At 58.9% G+C, this 13,908-nt stretch overlaps 2 protein-coding genes across 2 annotated transcripts; one reads left to right on the plus strand and one right to left on the minus strand.

Moving 5' to 3' along the window:
- Positions 1 to 956: 956 nt before the first annotated feature.
- INKA1 (inka box actin regulator 1) lies at positions 957 to 2,771 on the plus strand. Its single transcript, XM_059389761.1, has 2 exons — positions 957 to 1,179; positions 1,933 to 2,771. Exons 1-2 carry the CDS (start codon positions 1,129 to 1,131, stop codon positions 2,725 to 2,727), a joined length of 846 nt encoding a protein of 281 aa, XP_059245744.1. The 5' UTR covers positions 957 to 1,128; the 3' UTR covers positions 2,728 to 2,771.
- Positions 2,772 to 2,942: 171 nt separating this feature from the next.
- UBA7 (ubiquitin like modifier activating enzyme 7) lies at positions 2,943 to 11,738 on the minus strand. The gene is made up of 24 exons (XM_059389760.1): positions 11,513 to 11,738; positions 11,260 to 11,428; positions 11,026 to 11,160; positions 10,821 to 10,927; positions 10,380 to 10,470; positions 10,170 to 10,305; positions 9,884 to 9,981; positions 9,644 to 9,790; positions 9,030 to 9,212; positions 8,745 to 8,852; positions 8,515 to 8,595; positions 8,279 to 8,434; positions 8,009 to 8,174; positions 7,726 to 7,931; positions 7,561 to 7,625; positions 7,288 to 7,471; positions 7,140 to 7,214; positions 6,705 to 6,888; positions 6,142 to 6,224; positions 5,756 to 5,848; positions 5,472 to 5,663; positions 3,797 to 3,895; positions 3,622 to 3,722; positions 2,943 to 3,162 (listed from the first exon to the last, which is right to left on the minus strand). Exons 1-24 carry the CDS (start codon positions 11,566 to 11,568, stop codon positions 3,027 to 3,029), a joined length of 3,051 nt encoding a protein of 1,016 aa, XP_059245743.1. The 5' UTR covers positions 11,569 to 11,738; the 3' UTR covers positions 2,943 to 3,026.
- Positions 11,739 to 13,908: the final 2,170 nt, after the last annotated feature.

Genomic DNA, 13,908 nt, shown 5'->3' on the forward strand with positions numbered 1-13,908 from the left:
CTAAATAAATAAAATCTTAAAAAAAAAAAAAAAAAAGAGTCAAGACGCTTAATCTACTGAATCACTCAAGTGCCCCTAGAATACCCTTCTTGATCTCCCATGACAGCTCATTCAGGTCCCATACAGAGTGCTGCCTCCTTTGTGAGTCCCCTCTTCCAGACTAGCCAGACTAGCCTGCCCACCCTCATTCCCGCTGTTTTTTGCCTACTGAGTTGTTTAGTCTGTCTCAAGTTAGACTGTATCCTGAAACCTAGCCTCCGATCGTGGAGCAGCCTCCAGGAACGGGGCTCTGACCGTTCTGGAGAGAGTGCTGCCCTAACCCCCTGCACTCTATGTTGGCTTGCGGTACGGGCAAAGGGAGTGCCGGGTGTCGCCGAGGTAATCGCCGCTAACCGCGCTCCCCACTAGAGGGCGGCCCTGCCTAGCTCTGCCAGACGTGGGACTGGGCCTTGGCCGGAGTTCATCTCCTGTGCTGCCGCGAGGTCCTGTGCTCCCCGAGTCCTTAGAGGGACGGGACCCATCATTCCCAGGATTTGTCGAGGCCCCTCCAGGAACGGATTCAGTGGGTTTGCGCCCGGTGTGGGCTACAGCAAGGCTAGGTCCGACGGTTGGGGCAGCTCTGTCCGCACGTGGGCGTGGCTGGGGGGGGGGATCGGAGCGCTCAAGGAGCTCCTGCGGGGGAGACCGCAGGCCTATCCCGGGAAAAACGGGGAAGCTGAGGCTACCGCGGGGAGTCGCCTTGTCTTGGGTCATGCAGCGAACCGCCCAGGATGTGGGGGAGCCCCAGGCAGGACCCGCCCGGCTTTCAGCTACAGCCCCGCCTCTCCCTCCAGAGCTGCAGAGAAGTGGGGAGCCGGTTTCAGGCTCACCCACCCACTCGTCCTGGCCCGAGAGGCGGGGCCGCTTCAGCCCCGCCCCGCCCCCTTTGGCTGCAGCACCAGGGGCGGGGCGGGGCTGCCAGATGTTGGGGCGGCGGCGGCGGCGGCGGCCGGAGGTGCCGAGAGCGAGGAGCCGTGGAGCCAGGCGGAGGGCCCGGGCGCCGCTGGCCGGCCCGCTGGCCTTCTCCGCGCGGCTCCCGCTGGAGTTCGAAGAGGAACTGGCAGGCCTGGCGGGGGCTCCGGCACGGGCATGCACAGCGCTCGGCTTGACAGCTTCCTGGGCCAGCTCCGCTGGGAACTGGTGAGGCTTGGGAGCGGGTGTGGCTTGTGAGGACGCATGTGGGGTGCCCCGCTGCGGTCCAGCCCGAACGACACACGGGTAGGGGGCCGCCCCGAGTGCCCATCTGAGGCAGGATGGGGGCGGGGCGGCGCAGATGGCCCAGATGGCCCGCATCGGGTTTCGGACGGTTGGGAGCTGCATTGGGCATCAAGTAACAGCCGCCCAGCTGGCGTTGCTGCCGCCGGGGTGGCGGAGGGAGTTGGCGGGGAGAAACTTGTTTTGGGGCGGATCAAGGGGCTGCGAGGGACTAAAGAAGTGCTGGCGCTGTTTGGATGCCTTCTACTCCAGACTGACCTGTACCTCCTTTTCCTACCCCTCACCTGGCAAGTGCTCTTTCTCTGAAAGAGGCTGTGAGCTTTGGGGAGCTGAATCCCTCAGGAAGCGGGGATGCTCCCCCACCCCCAGCCCTGAACAAGACCTACTTCCCGATGCAGGCAGGCCCGCAACCCTGCCTCCCGCCCTGGTGGCGGGTACCGACTTGCCCAGCTTTGCGTGCTGCAGCCTGCCAGACAGCCACCAGGTCGGCTGATGGGAGCCACACGAGCTACGTGTGCCAGCGCCCCCATACCGGCCCAGTGCCCGCTGGAGGCTGGCTGCCCAGGCCTGCAGGCCTAGCCAGCCCTCCTGGGCCTTCTGTTTGGGGACTGGTCTGGCCAGGCAGGCAGGGGTGACAAGTGCTACCCCCTCCAACTTGGGCCTTCTCTTCCTCCACAGCTGTGTGGCCGGGACACAGGCTCACCCCCCATGTCTGGCCCCCTTCCACCACCCCCCAAACCTGGCCCACGTGTTCTGCTCAGCCACCAACTCAGGGCCTCAGATGCCTTGGACGAGGACTCAGTCTGCTGTGTGGAAGAGGAGGAAGAAGGTGTGGTAATAGGCGACAAGGGTGTTGTCTTGGGGAGCCCCAGGGAGAATGCCCTGGACTGGGACTCTGGCTTCTCTGAAGTGTCGGGCAGCACGTGGAGAGAGGAAGAGCTGCCGGTACTCCAGCACCCAGCACCTGCAGCATGGCCCCCGCGTAGACAGCGTCTCTTGGCCAGTGGCATTCCCCTGCCCAGCAGAGTTCCTGGGGCCAGTGCACCACCTGCCCACCGACCACGGCCCAAGTCTACCCCAGATGCCTGCCTGGAGCATTGGCGGGGGCTGGAAGCTGAAGACTGGACAGCAGCCCTGCTGAACAGAGGTCGCAGTCGCCAGCCTCTGGTGCTGGGGGACAACTGTTTTGCCGACTTGGTGCACAACTGGATGGAGTTGCCAGAGGCAGCGGGTGAGGAGGACGATGGAGGTGGGCCCCGTGCCCGTGCCCGGCCCCCTCAGTTCTTGCTTGGGCTCTCGGAGCAGCTGCGGCGCCAGCTGGCCAGGGCACGCAGGGCGGCGATGGCAGGAAAGAGACTATCGTGCCCTCCTCGCCCGGAACCTGAACTGCCTGCAGATGTCTCACGATTTGCAGCCCTCATGAGCTGCCGCAGCCGCCAACCCATCATCTGCAATGATGTCAGCTACCTCTGACCCTGCTCTCCAGCCTGGGACAATAAAGGCCTTTCTCTGGACTATCCTGGTTCCATGCCCCTGAGGCTCTAGGAGGTGGCCCCAACCCTTTGAGGCAGTCTAGGCAGGCAAATCTAGAGAGCCTTTTCTCTCCCTGCAGGGGTCCCCTTCACGTCCATGTCACACGCCCTGTGCATTACTGCCCTGTGTTTTATCATCCATCTCCACTTAAACCCTTCCGCAATAAGCATTTATTGAGTGCCTACTGTGGGCTCAGGATGCAGGGCTCCATGGAACTGGAGGAAAGGGCTGCTGTCGTATCACACAGCTAGCTGGTAGTGCAGGGGTGGGAAGATAGTGTCCTCCTCCTCACCCTCACAGCTGAGCTCCAGCACCAGCACCCGCTGCCCTGGCTGAGGCATCCGGCCTGTCACCTGGCACACCAGTTCCGTCACCCTGGTATTGTGGCAGGGAAGGGGTTGGGGGTGATTGGCTAAGTGAGCAGTGGGAGGCAGAGTGACCGGGGATGGACCCGAGGGTGCTGATGGGCCATAAGGAGCTCAAGCCGGGGGCAGGAGCAACTCAAGACCGGAAACATCTGAAACTATTTTAGGAGCAGCAGGCAGGGCGGGCAGGAGGCAGGAAGCTGCGAGTCCCCTGGGAGTGGGCTGTGAGAGGGGGGCTTAGTGGGGTGTGGAGGAGCTGATGGGGCTGGCCAAGCAGGCAGCTGGGAGGCCCCTCCTCAGGTTTGCAGTCCTCACCCCACCCCCAGCCCATTTGCTGGCTCCATTTGGCAAAAGAAAGCCTCAGGAGGGTGTGAGGGGCCCAGATGGGGTTGGGAAGAGGAAAGGCGTCATGTGTCCCAACACCTCCAGGAACAGAACAAGGCCCGGCTGAAGCCTGGTGTGGGCTTACCCGAGAGCCAGGCGCTGGGCCTGCTTTTCAGGCGACCACCTTGCCGAGTAGAGCAGGGCCTTCCCAAACAGCAGCATCTTCACCCTCAGCCCAAATTGTTCCTAGAGAGAGACAGGTAAGGGACCAGCTAGGCCAGGTCATGCCTGACCTAAAGGCAGGGAGGGATGGGGCTCACCTTGAGATAGGCCAGCAGTAACTCCAGGGTCTTCTCTGGCTGCCCAGCAGGCACCTCCAGGCGGTTCCAACAGGTCCAGGTCCATGTCAGGGGATGTAACTGGGGGGGAGGGCAGTGAGAGGCTTCTCACACACACCCTCCCCCTACCCATTACCAGCAGCTCATGGCCCCTTTCCTAGAGGAGGAGCTGGACTAGAGGCAGGAAACAGAAGCCAGGGGGGTGGGGTTGGAAGGTGGGATCTGGGCCCAGAGTCCCAGCACCCTCCCTGCCTATGCTGGGGCCAGCACAGGAAATGGGGCTATGGGGCCCCCGCACAGGGAAACAGGCAATCCATCACGCAGGCGGGTTGTGTGTGCGGTGGGGGGGGGGGGGGGCATTGTTTCCTGAGGAAGCAGAAGCAGGGCCGCTGCAGTCACTGATAAAGCTGCTTGAGCCTCAAACGCAAGGCTTGGAGCTGGGGGTGGTGGACATCCTGCCCCCGTCCCGTCATTCCGTATTGCCAGGGTGTTGGACTACATGGGCACAGAGGATCAAGGGGCACAATGATCACTAGGGCCCCACTGGCTAAGAGATTCCAGCAGGGACACAGTCCACAGAGGCCTCCTCTTCCTGTCCCCTTTCCTTCCCTATTTCAAGAGTCTTGGGGTTCTAGTGCAGGGAGATGAGGGTGGCAGGGGGCCAGGGGCCAGGAAGGGGGCTCTGCCAGCTCCCCCAGAAAGAACAGTGGGGTCAAGCTGAGACGAGGCCAGAGGTGAGTTGTGGGGGGGACCGTCCTCTGCCCCCTCCCCCTCCACCATAGACAAAGGAGCTTATGTGCTAGCTGGAGGAGAGGCCCTTCACAAAAGAGCTCTGTGTACTGTGCTCTGAGGGACCCCAGGCCTGCTCAGCAAAAGCCCAGTGCTGGCCCATGACCTCTCCCCTCTCCCCTGGTGAGGGCATTCTCTCCACCCCCTCTCCCGTGCCCCGAGAAAATGCCAACTACTGTCGAGCCTGGGCACATAGCCAGGAGCATTCACAGCCCTGCACTTGGAGGAACACACACACACATACACACGGCCAGGAACGCCTGCTTGTGTACTCACATGCACACCCATGTACGCCCACAGCAAAGAAGAGCCTTGTACTCCCATCTGGCACACAGATGTACAAGCATGCTCCCTCCGTGCTTACACGCCACAGGGCCAAGGATGCCCAGACCCCTGTGCACTCACACGCACAAAATGAGCGCACACATCCCCACCCGTGGCAGTGAGCTCAGTGCCCTTTAACTCAGCTTGGAGGGGGTGGGCCAGGGTCCCCATGCCCTGCGGGGGCGGAAGTTAGACTCTGTTTGGGGCTAGGGCTCTAGTGCCCCCTCCCTACCAACTCCCCCATTAGGGGCTCTACTACAGGGAGGACGCTGTGAGGCTTGTCTGACTCAGCTAATGAGTTAAAGCTGCTGCAACCCCCAGACCCAGGGCAGGGGAGGGGTGAGGGGTGAGGGAAGCTGATGGCTGCTTCCTGTTTCTGACAGGTCCCAGTCTGGCTTCACAGCAGGAAGCTGGCTGGAGGGAGTCTTAAGGACTCCCCCAGAGTCTGAGTTCTGGTGTGAGCCCAGAGCCAGAGGAAAGCCCGTTTTGGTAGGTACAGGAAAGACCCAGGCCTGGGGGGGGAGGGGTAGTGTGAAGGGCTCACCTTCTGGACAGCAGGGGCGCAAGGCTCCCAGCGCTCGAAGCGGTTTTCGGCCAGATGCAGGTAGCTATGGCGAAAGGCACGGAGGGGCCGTGGCCCACCCACCACCTTGTATAGTTCCAGGCCCACCAGGCCTGCCACAGCTGCTGTGGTGGTGGCAATGGCTGGGATAATCTGGCCCACGATTCGCTTGCTCTGCCAAGGACAGGAGATTTGCTCTGGGGTCAAGGTGTAGGGCTAGGGTTTGACCCCCACCTCCGGGCCTGAGCCCCAAGGGGCAGAGCTACCTGTGAGCGGCTGGCAGGGGCGATCCCATAGTTCTGAGCTCGCAGGCTTGCTGCTGCTGCCACAAAATCCACATGGAAGTTGCTATCATTGTCCTGTGAGGCCCAAGTCCCGACAGAGTTAACATGGCCTCAGATTCCCTCACCATGGCTGACTGTGTGTCCCTGCACAGGTGTTCCCACAGTTCTGGGGGGCGGGGCCGGGGGGGCATGCTGACATCTGCCTCCCTTATCAGATAAGGAAGCAGAGGCTCAGGGAAGGTGATCTGCTTTGGGGGTCCTGCCGGGAGGAGAATTCAGGCCAAGGGAACTCCAAATCCACCTTCTTAGATCTTGACCTTCCCCAACAACCTCCCCAGCTTGCCCCTCACCCCTGCTTGGGCTCCCACCTTCTCGAACTTCAGGGGCTCCAGGGGAGGGCTCCTGTTCCAGACCTTCAGCACTTGGTGCAGCTTCTTTAACTGCTCAGGGCCTGGCAGAGGAAGGGGGTGACAAGGCAGTTCTCAGCACCCACCTCCTGCCCTCTCCCTGGAGCCTGGTGCCTAGTCTTGCTCTTCCCCAAGCCTAAACCGACTATGTTCAGAGAGATTCCCTGATGGGCGCTGCAGTCTCTCCAGCAGCCCGAGCCGTGCGCCTGTGCGCGCACCTACGGAATTCTGTCCTCACCTGGGGACCATAGCTGGGGACTCTCCAGGGCCCAGTGGTTTCTGGAGTCTTTTTTGCTGAATATCCGCCAGGGGAACAGGGGTGTTGGGGGTGTGGGCAGCAGGAAGAGGGCCTACTGAGGGGCTAGAGGAGGAGCCCAAACCTTGAAAGAAGCAAGGTCAGAGGGCCTGAGAGAGAATGAATTGGCAGCAGGGCCCCCAGGCCCCGTCTTCCTTCTGTAGCTTAGGCTCAGAACAGGGCCAGGCCTTTGGAGGGCAGCACAGGGGGCCAGACCCAGGGACCTCACCAAACTCAGCAGAAGCCCCAGGTAGTTCCAGGTCACTAGGAGAGATGGGGGCCAAGGCCTGGGGCACAGGCAGCGGCAGCGACTCCAGTAGTTCCCTGAGCGCCGTCTGGTCCCGGGAGCCAGGGAGCCCATGCATCTGGGCATACAGGTTAGCAGCTGCCAGCACGTAGAGGAGGTGTGTGTCCTGCGGTCAGACCAAGAGCATGCACAGATGCGTGGGTGTGAGTGAGCATGCTCAGGTGTGTGGGGTGGGGGGCACCGGCCATTTGTGGAGCCACTGGAGTGCCTGTCTGGTCTCACAAGTGGACACCCACAGATGCACAAATGTGGCATGGCATCTTCAGCACCTGTGCCCCTCTGCAGAATACAGAGGTGCCTACCTCGGCTCTGAGGGGTCACATCCCCACCTTGGGGTTCCCAAGGGACCCCACTCACTTGGCTGGCATCAAACTCCAAGGGCTTGGGACACTGTTTGTGACCCGACCAGAAAAGAGTTCCATCCTCTAGCACCTAGGGGAAGGGAGGTGGTTGGGCTCAGTCTGGTCCTCCCAAACCCTCCGCCTCCTGATCCCTAGACACCCACTTTATCAGGTGGGAAATGGCTCAGCAGCTGCCTGATGCCATAATGGAAGCGTCGTTGCCAGTGGCCCAGGGCCCACACCACACAGTCTTGCCAGGTCTGTGGACGCTGTCTCAGGACACCCAGCACCTCCTCCAGCAAGGTCAGCACCTGCGGCCCATCTGTTTCTGCCAGAGAAGTGAGTGCCCTGCAGAGAGAGGAGGTTTGAGGCTAAGCCCTGAAGACTCTGACCCTAGGGGCTCTGGACTCCCATCCACGCCCTCTTGGTGGCCTTACTCTTGGTGGCGGTTGATGGTCTCAGCAGACAGACGGAAGAGCCCCTCAAACTCGTCCCGGGCCCACTGTGGGGCAGAGAGTCACGATAAGGTGTCAGGCGGGGAGCAGGTCTGCAGCTAGGGGTGGAGCTGGGTGGGGTGAGGGGGTCTCTGGGGTGCTTCCTACCTGCAAGGTGTGCTCGACTGAGCTGGGGAAGTACCGCAGGGTGCAGACAGGGTAGGTAGCCCCCTCAGCAGCTAAACCCGAGGGGGGCACTCTGTAGACATCAGTCACATGTGGCACGAACACGTAAGCATGGCCTGAGGTGCCCTGTGTCCCCGCCTCCAGTAGTGGCTTCAGATAGTGGGTGCAGCGAGCAGCCACATAGTGGCCTAGCAAGGGGGCAGAGGGTCAGGAGTGGGGCTGGCACGGCCTTGAATAAGGGGCTGAGTGTCAAGTTTCCACTCACGGGCCTGGAAACTGTCCAGGGCAGCAGCCACGCCATCCACATTGGAGAAGAAGTTGTCCTCGTAGATGTGCTCTGTTGTAGGATCCAGCGGGTGGGTGAGTGGGGTCACCTGCAAGTGTGAGTTCAGGCGACGAGTGGCCTCTGCGGCTACCTCTGCCTTGGGCCTCTGAGAGGAGAACAGGAAGATGTTGGGTGTGGGTGGGTGGGTGTTGAGGGGGGTGCACCGTGGACAGTCCGGGATGCAAGACGTGCATAGGGCCCAGCACTCACACCAATGTCCTGGGTCCTGAAGAGGAACTGACGGCTGAGATTGGAGCGCTCTATGTGGTCCATGTCAGCAACGGTCACACCTCCGCTGTCCCCGGCCCCCAGGCCCATTAGGGCAAAACCTTTGAGCAGCTCACAGCCGATAGCTCCAGCACCCACCTGTCAGCAAGAGCAGCCTTAGCCGGAGGGCCTACCTTGGCCCTCCCACAGACATCTCCCAGCTGGGCCACAAAGCTCACCAGCAGGTAGTGCTGCCGGCTCAGCTTCTCCTGAAAACCAGCCCCAAACACTGCGATTTGCCCATCATAGCGGCAACATCTCTAGGGGACACAGACAGGGCTCAGTGATGGCTGTGCTGTGCCTCCCTCTCACGCCAACTTTTCCAGGTCAGGATTTCTGGACTATTGTTCCTTCTCCTTCCCTGGTCTGAAGTTTGGAGAAGGCTTGCAGCCCTACCCTAGGTTCTTACCGGCGCACAATCCTCTGGTGTGGGAAGGGGCTCCCCATCTTCTGGAAGGCAATCGAGGGCATCAAAGTAAAGCCACTGGTCCAGGGGCATGAACTTCCTGGAGATTGCCTAGAGGCCAGAACTTCAGGGTAGGGACTCCTGCCAGCTCCAAGACGCCTTCGATCCTGGCTGGGCTTCACCAGACCAGTGAAGTCGCCAGGGCCGCTGTCTGGTGCTGACACCCTCCGGCACCCACACAGATCTCCACACCCTTCCCAGTCTCATCCTGCCTGGGCCTCTGCCCACCTTTAGCACTTCCTGGGCAGCCACTGCACCCAGCATGGCTGCCATGGGGCTCAAGCCACCAGCACTACTCAGGGCGACTATCTGCACTAGAGCCTCATCCAGCAGCTCTTCCAGCGGCTCTCCTTCTGTCCCCTTCAGTGGTTCCAGGGACCGGGCCAGGCCCACCACCTTCTCTGCATCTGCCTGTGGAGGAGAACTCTGTGAGCATGGCAGCCCTGGCCTGGGCTCTCTCTCCCCCACTCAAACCCTTCATGAGGCCATCCCCTGATTCCATAGAAGAGGGAGCAGTGCCTAAGCGTGAAGGCCCAAACCAGCTGTCAGACTGTGTGGCCCACAGTAGATGCCTAGACAGTACCTGCAGAGACTTTGCCAACGTGGCTAGACATTTCAGCCCAGAGCTGAGGGGGGAGGAGGTGGCCAGGGTCCCCAGGCCTTGTGCCTAGTACTTTCAGGGACCTGGTCTCAGGTCCAAAGACAGTGCTATCACTTCCTTTATGTAAGTGGGAAGCTGCCTCTGGGTTTATAACTCAGGTCTGTGAGATAATCACTGTTGCTTTCTGGTAGGTGAGACCCCAATAAGATAGGCTCGGGGGAGAAGCAACGGGGCCACTCACAGGATCCCATGGCTGGGGCAGCCGGCCATTGAGGCTCTGGAACTCGTGCAGTGCACGGAAGGCCTGATGTAGGCAGCGGGCACGGTGAGCTTCCTCTGAACCCTGCGCCACCACACGGGGCTGGAGGAGGGCTACATCCAGGGGCTTCTGTAACAGGTACTCAGCTCAGGGTCAGGTTCAGAACACTGCGGGGCCCTTGAGGCTCCCAAGCTCCCCCCTCTCAGATGCACTTGCACTCACATGGCTCACAGTCTTGGATCTCTTGACCTCAGTGACGGCCCCACCACGCAAGTAAGGGGAGAAAATTGCTGTGTTCCCAATCTCCAAGGTTCCATCCTCTGGGGGAGATCCAGCCTCGTCAGTATGACCTTTGAACCTGAGTTGTTCTTCATACCCTATCCTGTCTTGTGCCTCTGTCCTTGACCTTGCTCCATACTGAGGAAGGTGGAGGGAGAACCTATCCCCAAGGACCAGGCTGCGTGTACCCCCCAGGGAGGGGGCTTGAGGACTTAGGGGGTTGGCTTACCCTGTACGTGGATAGGCCGGGGTTCACAGCCATTGAGCTCAACCATGCCCTCAATGCCTGAGAAAGTTACCAGATCCCCATCGCGGAAGTAGCGGGCATCGGCCTCTTTTCTCAGGGTGAGAATTCCAGGGGAGCCCTGGGGAAGAGGTGGCTTGGCTCAGGGGTGCCCCCACTTGGTCAGCAGCTGAGCACCCACACTTCAGCACCCACCTGGGAGATGTGCTGGATGGCAGCTGTCAGAGGCTCTGCCTCTGTAGGGTCCTGCACAGTGAAATCCTCACCGAAGTCACAGAACAGCTGCCTGTGATGGGGTGGTAGGGGTCACTGAGCCAGCCCAGCGGTTACTCACCGTGCTTGCTGCTAAGGGTGGGAGGCACTAGGCACAGCCCAGGAGGCCAGCCCTGGGGAAGGGATGCTGGGAGAGGCTCGGAAGCTGGAACTTGAGGGAATTACTGGAGCAGGTGTGGAGACTGGGGTGGAGGAAGCAGAGGGTAGGACTGGGGGCTTCAATCGGGAGGGGATGCTAGGACAGGCCTGGGGCTGGGGGCAGAGGGGCACAGGAGCAAGCCTGGGGATCTGGCCATCCCCAAGGACAGGACCAGGCCAGTTGCCACCTGTGCTGTGGCTGGTCAGGCCGGGAGTCTTACTCACCCCACAAGGCCCCGAGTATCAGCCACCAGAAAGCAGATTTTGAGCTTGTGGCATAAAGCGCCCACCTCCAGCTGCTCCTCCAGCTTCGAGGCAGTCAGCACCACCACCTGGGTGGACCCCATGATCAGCAGGGCCAGACCCGCTGCTCAGCGCAGGGCCAGAGGAAGAGACCCGGCTCACCTGGAGAGTGAGGCAGGGAGGGTACCTGGAAGTCCAACAGCAGCTCCTCGGTGATGTAGCCTGTGTGTACGCACACTTGGACGGCGCCGTTGAGCTTAGCCAAAGGTTCCTGAGATGCCTCAGCCCTACTCTTTTTTAAGTCCTTCTCGGAGAGGAAAAACTAGGGCGAGACCCAGTATGCCTCAGGCAAGGGGATTTCTCTTGGGCCCCACCCCCACCCTGGCCTGGGAACCCATAGTACCCCTCCCATGCCCCTTACCTGGGCAGCCAGGTCAGACCAACAGGTGGGGTGGGGGTCATGCAGTGTGAGGCTGCCCACACCCATCAGGACCAAGTTTTTGGCCACCTCGGCCCCCAGACCCTGAAGGCCCGATAGCAGGACCTTGGCTCCCTGAATCCTCTGCATGGCTGGCAAGTCCAGCACATACCTGTGGAGGGGCAATGAGAAGGTAGGCAGTGGGAGGCCAGAAGTCAGGAGGCCACCCCACTCCCTTCCCCACCTCGGGCCTCACAGCTGCCGTGAGTACAGCTGCTCATCTAGCAGCTTGGCGGTCTCCAGGACACCCATCCTCAAGCAGGAGGCAAGACGGCAGGCCGCAGCTCCTATAGACAGGGTCGCTGTGTGGGAGGCTGTGCCCGCGGAGACCAGCAGCCCGTAGCAGCCAGTGCAAAGGTGCACTAAGTTTCCGGGAGTGAAGGACGCTACTGCTCACAGCTTTCTTCCTGGCTTTTCTGTCATTTCAGGGAAAGGGAAAGTGAAACTAGACTGAGCCAGCTCCTGGTCCTGCCTCCAGAGAGATCTGGCAGCTGGAGGGCACAGGCAAAGTGGGATGGAACTCTAGGATATTTGGCCTCTGGGAAAGCAGGTATTTTTTTCTTTTTTTAAGATTTATTTATTTATTTGAAGGAGAAAGAGCAGGTGCTTGTGAGTTGGGGGAGGACCAGAGGGGAGAGAATCTTTAAGCAGACTTCCAGCTGAGCATGGAGCCCAAGGACGCAGGTCCTCCCAGGACCCATAAGATCATGACCTGAGCTGAAACAGAGTTGGGTGCTCAACCAGCTGAGCTCCCCAGGTGCTCCAGCAGGTGTCTGTCTTGAGGACAGGAGCCATGGAAGAGACGCAGGTGGGCTGGAGGCCATGGTCCCCTATAGGTCCCTAAATGTTTCAAACCTTGGGCCCCATTCCCCTCAGTGTCGATGCCTGAATGGGCTTCCTGCCCACAGAGTGGTGGCAGGAGCCCCCGTGTCCTGAGGATTCTCACCTGGTCCCTAACACAAGACAGAGCTGGTCCCATTCCAGAGGCTGTGGGAACTTGTGAGGCTTATGTTGCCCCATCCCCGGAGCCCAAAGCACAGATCCAGGTAAAGTCTGACATCTTTGGGAGTACCTACTTGGCCCTGGGCCCACTCCTGAGGATAAGGATTCCCCCTTGCCCACAGCTGCCAGCTCAGAACAGACGGCAGTCCTAGGTGACCAGTCAGGGAATGAGTCCTGGGACTCAAAAGAGAATGGTCAGTCTCTGAGCACCAGACCTCAGAGTGGCACCCATGGAGCAGCTGTGGTCATGTGTGTCCTTACTTTTCCTTTCAACTTTTATTTTGAAATAATTACAGACTCAAAGGACGTTGCAAAAACAGTAGAGGCCCTGTGTACCCATCCCCTAGAGATGTGTCCTTTTGCCTCCTTAGGAATTTGGGGCCAGTTCTCTGGAGGGTGGACCACAGTTCTCCATAAAACTCCACAACAGGGGTACCTGGGTGGCTCAGTGGGTTAAGCCTCTTCTGCTCAGGTGGTGATCTCAGAGTCCTGGAATTAAGTCCCGCATCGGGCTCTCTGATAGACGGGGAGCCTGCTTCCTCCTCTCTCCCTCTGCCTGCCTCTCTGCCTACTTGTGACCTCTCTGTCAAATAAATAAATAAAATCTTTAAAAAAAAAAAAAAAGAAAAAAAAAAAAGAACTCCACAACAGCTAGACCAGATGTGGTCATGGATTCTTTTTTTAAAGATTTCATTTATTTACTTAACAGAGAGAGAGAGAGAGAACAGCAAGGGGAGCAGCAGGCAGAGGGAAAGGGAGAAACAGGCTCATAGAGCAGGGACCCCGAGGCAGAGCTCGATCCCAGGATCCTGGGATTATGACCTGAGCCAAAGGCAGACGCTCAATGACTGAGCCACCCAGGCCCCCCCCCCTCCTTTTTTAAATTGAGGTAAAATTCATATAACATTAAAATAACCACTTTATATGCAGCTATCAACTCTCTGTAGTTTCAAATTTTCCTATCAACAACCCCCACCGCATTAGTGACTGTTCATCCCCTACCCCGATCCCCCGGCAAATACTTAGATTCTTTCTGCCTCCAGGGATTTACATAGTCTGGATGTTTCTGTAAAAGGAATCATACAAAATGTGACCTTTGATATCTGCTCTCTTTCACTCAGCATGTTTTTGAGGGTCATCCAAATTATAGGATGTATCAGTACTTCGTTCCTTCTTACGGCTGAAAAATATCCCATCATATGACTGTATCATGATTTGTTTATCCAGTCACCTGCAGATGGACATTTGACTTGTTTACATTTACTGCGAGTGTCATATGTACAGGGTACAAAAATCAGGGCCGGACTGTCTTCTTCTGGCTGGCTTATTCCACTTAGCAAATATCTTCAAGGTCCATCCATATTGTAATATATTACAGAGTTTCCTTCCTTTTTAAAGCCACATCATAGTCCTTAGATGTATGTACCACATTTTGCTTATTCATTCACTGGGGGATGGACACTTGGGGGGCTTCCATTCTTTAGCTATTGTGAATAATGGTGTTATGAACATGGTGGTACAAAGCTCTCTTCAGGATCCTGCTTCCAGTTCTTTTGAGTAAATACGCAGAGGGGGAATTGCTGGATCATA

The sequence above is a fragment of the Mustela nigripes genome, chromosome 2 (assembly GCF_022355385.1).
Source record: "Mustela nigripes isolate SB6536 chromosome 2, MUSNIG.SB6536, whole genome shotgun sequence".
In the NCBI taxonomy this organism is placed as follows: domain Eukaryota; kingdom Metazoa; phylum Chordata; class Mammalia; order Carnivora; family Mustelidae; genus Mustela; species Mustela nigripes.

Coding starts and splice junctions, on each gene's coding strand:
- UBA7 (XM_059389760.1), bottom strand. CDS start 11,568: ATGGGTGTCCTGGAGACCGCCAAGCTGCTAGATGAGCAGCTGTACTCA. Junction 9,982..10,169: donor CCGGCCTATCCACGTACAGG/GTAAGCCAACCC, acceptor GATCTCCCCCAG/AGGATGGAACCTTGGAGATT. Junction 7,626..7,725: donor CAGTCGAGCACACCTTGCAG/GTAGGAAGCACC, acceptor TCTGCCCCACAG/TGGGCCCGGGACGAGTTTGA.
- INKA1 (XM_059389761.1), top strand. CDS start 1,129: ATGCACAGCGCTCGGCTTGACAGCTTCCTGGGCCAGCTCCGCTGGGAA. Junction 1,180..1,932: donor GCCAGCTCCGCTGGGAACTG/GTGAGGCTTGGG, acceptor CTTCCTCCACAG/CTGTGTGGCCGGGACACAGG.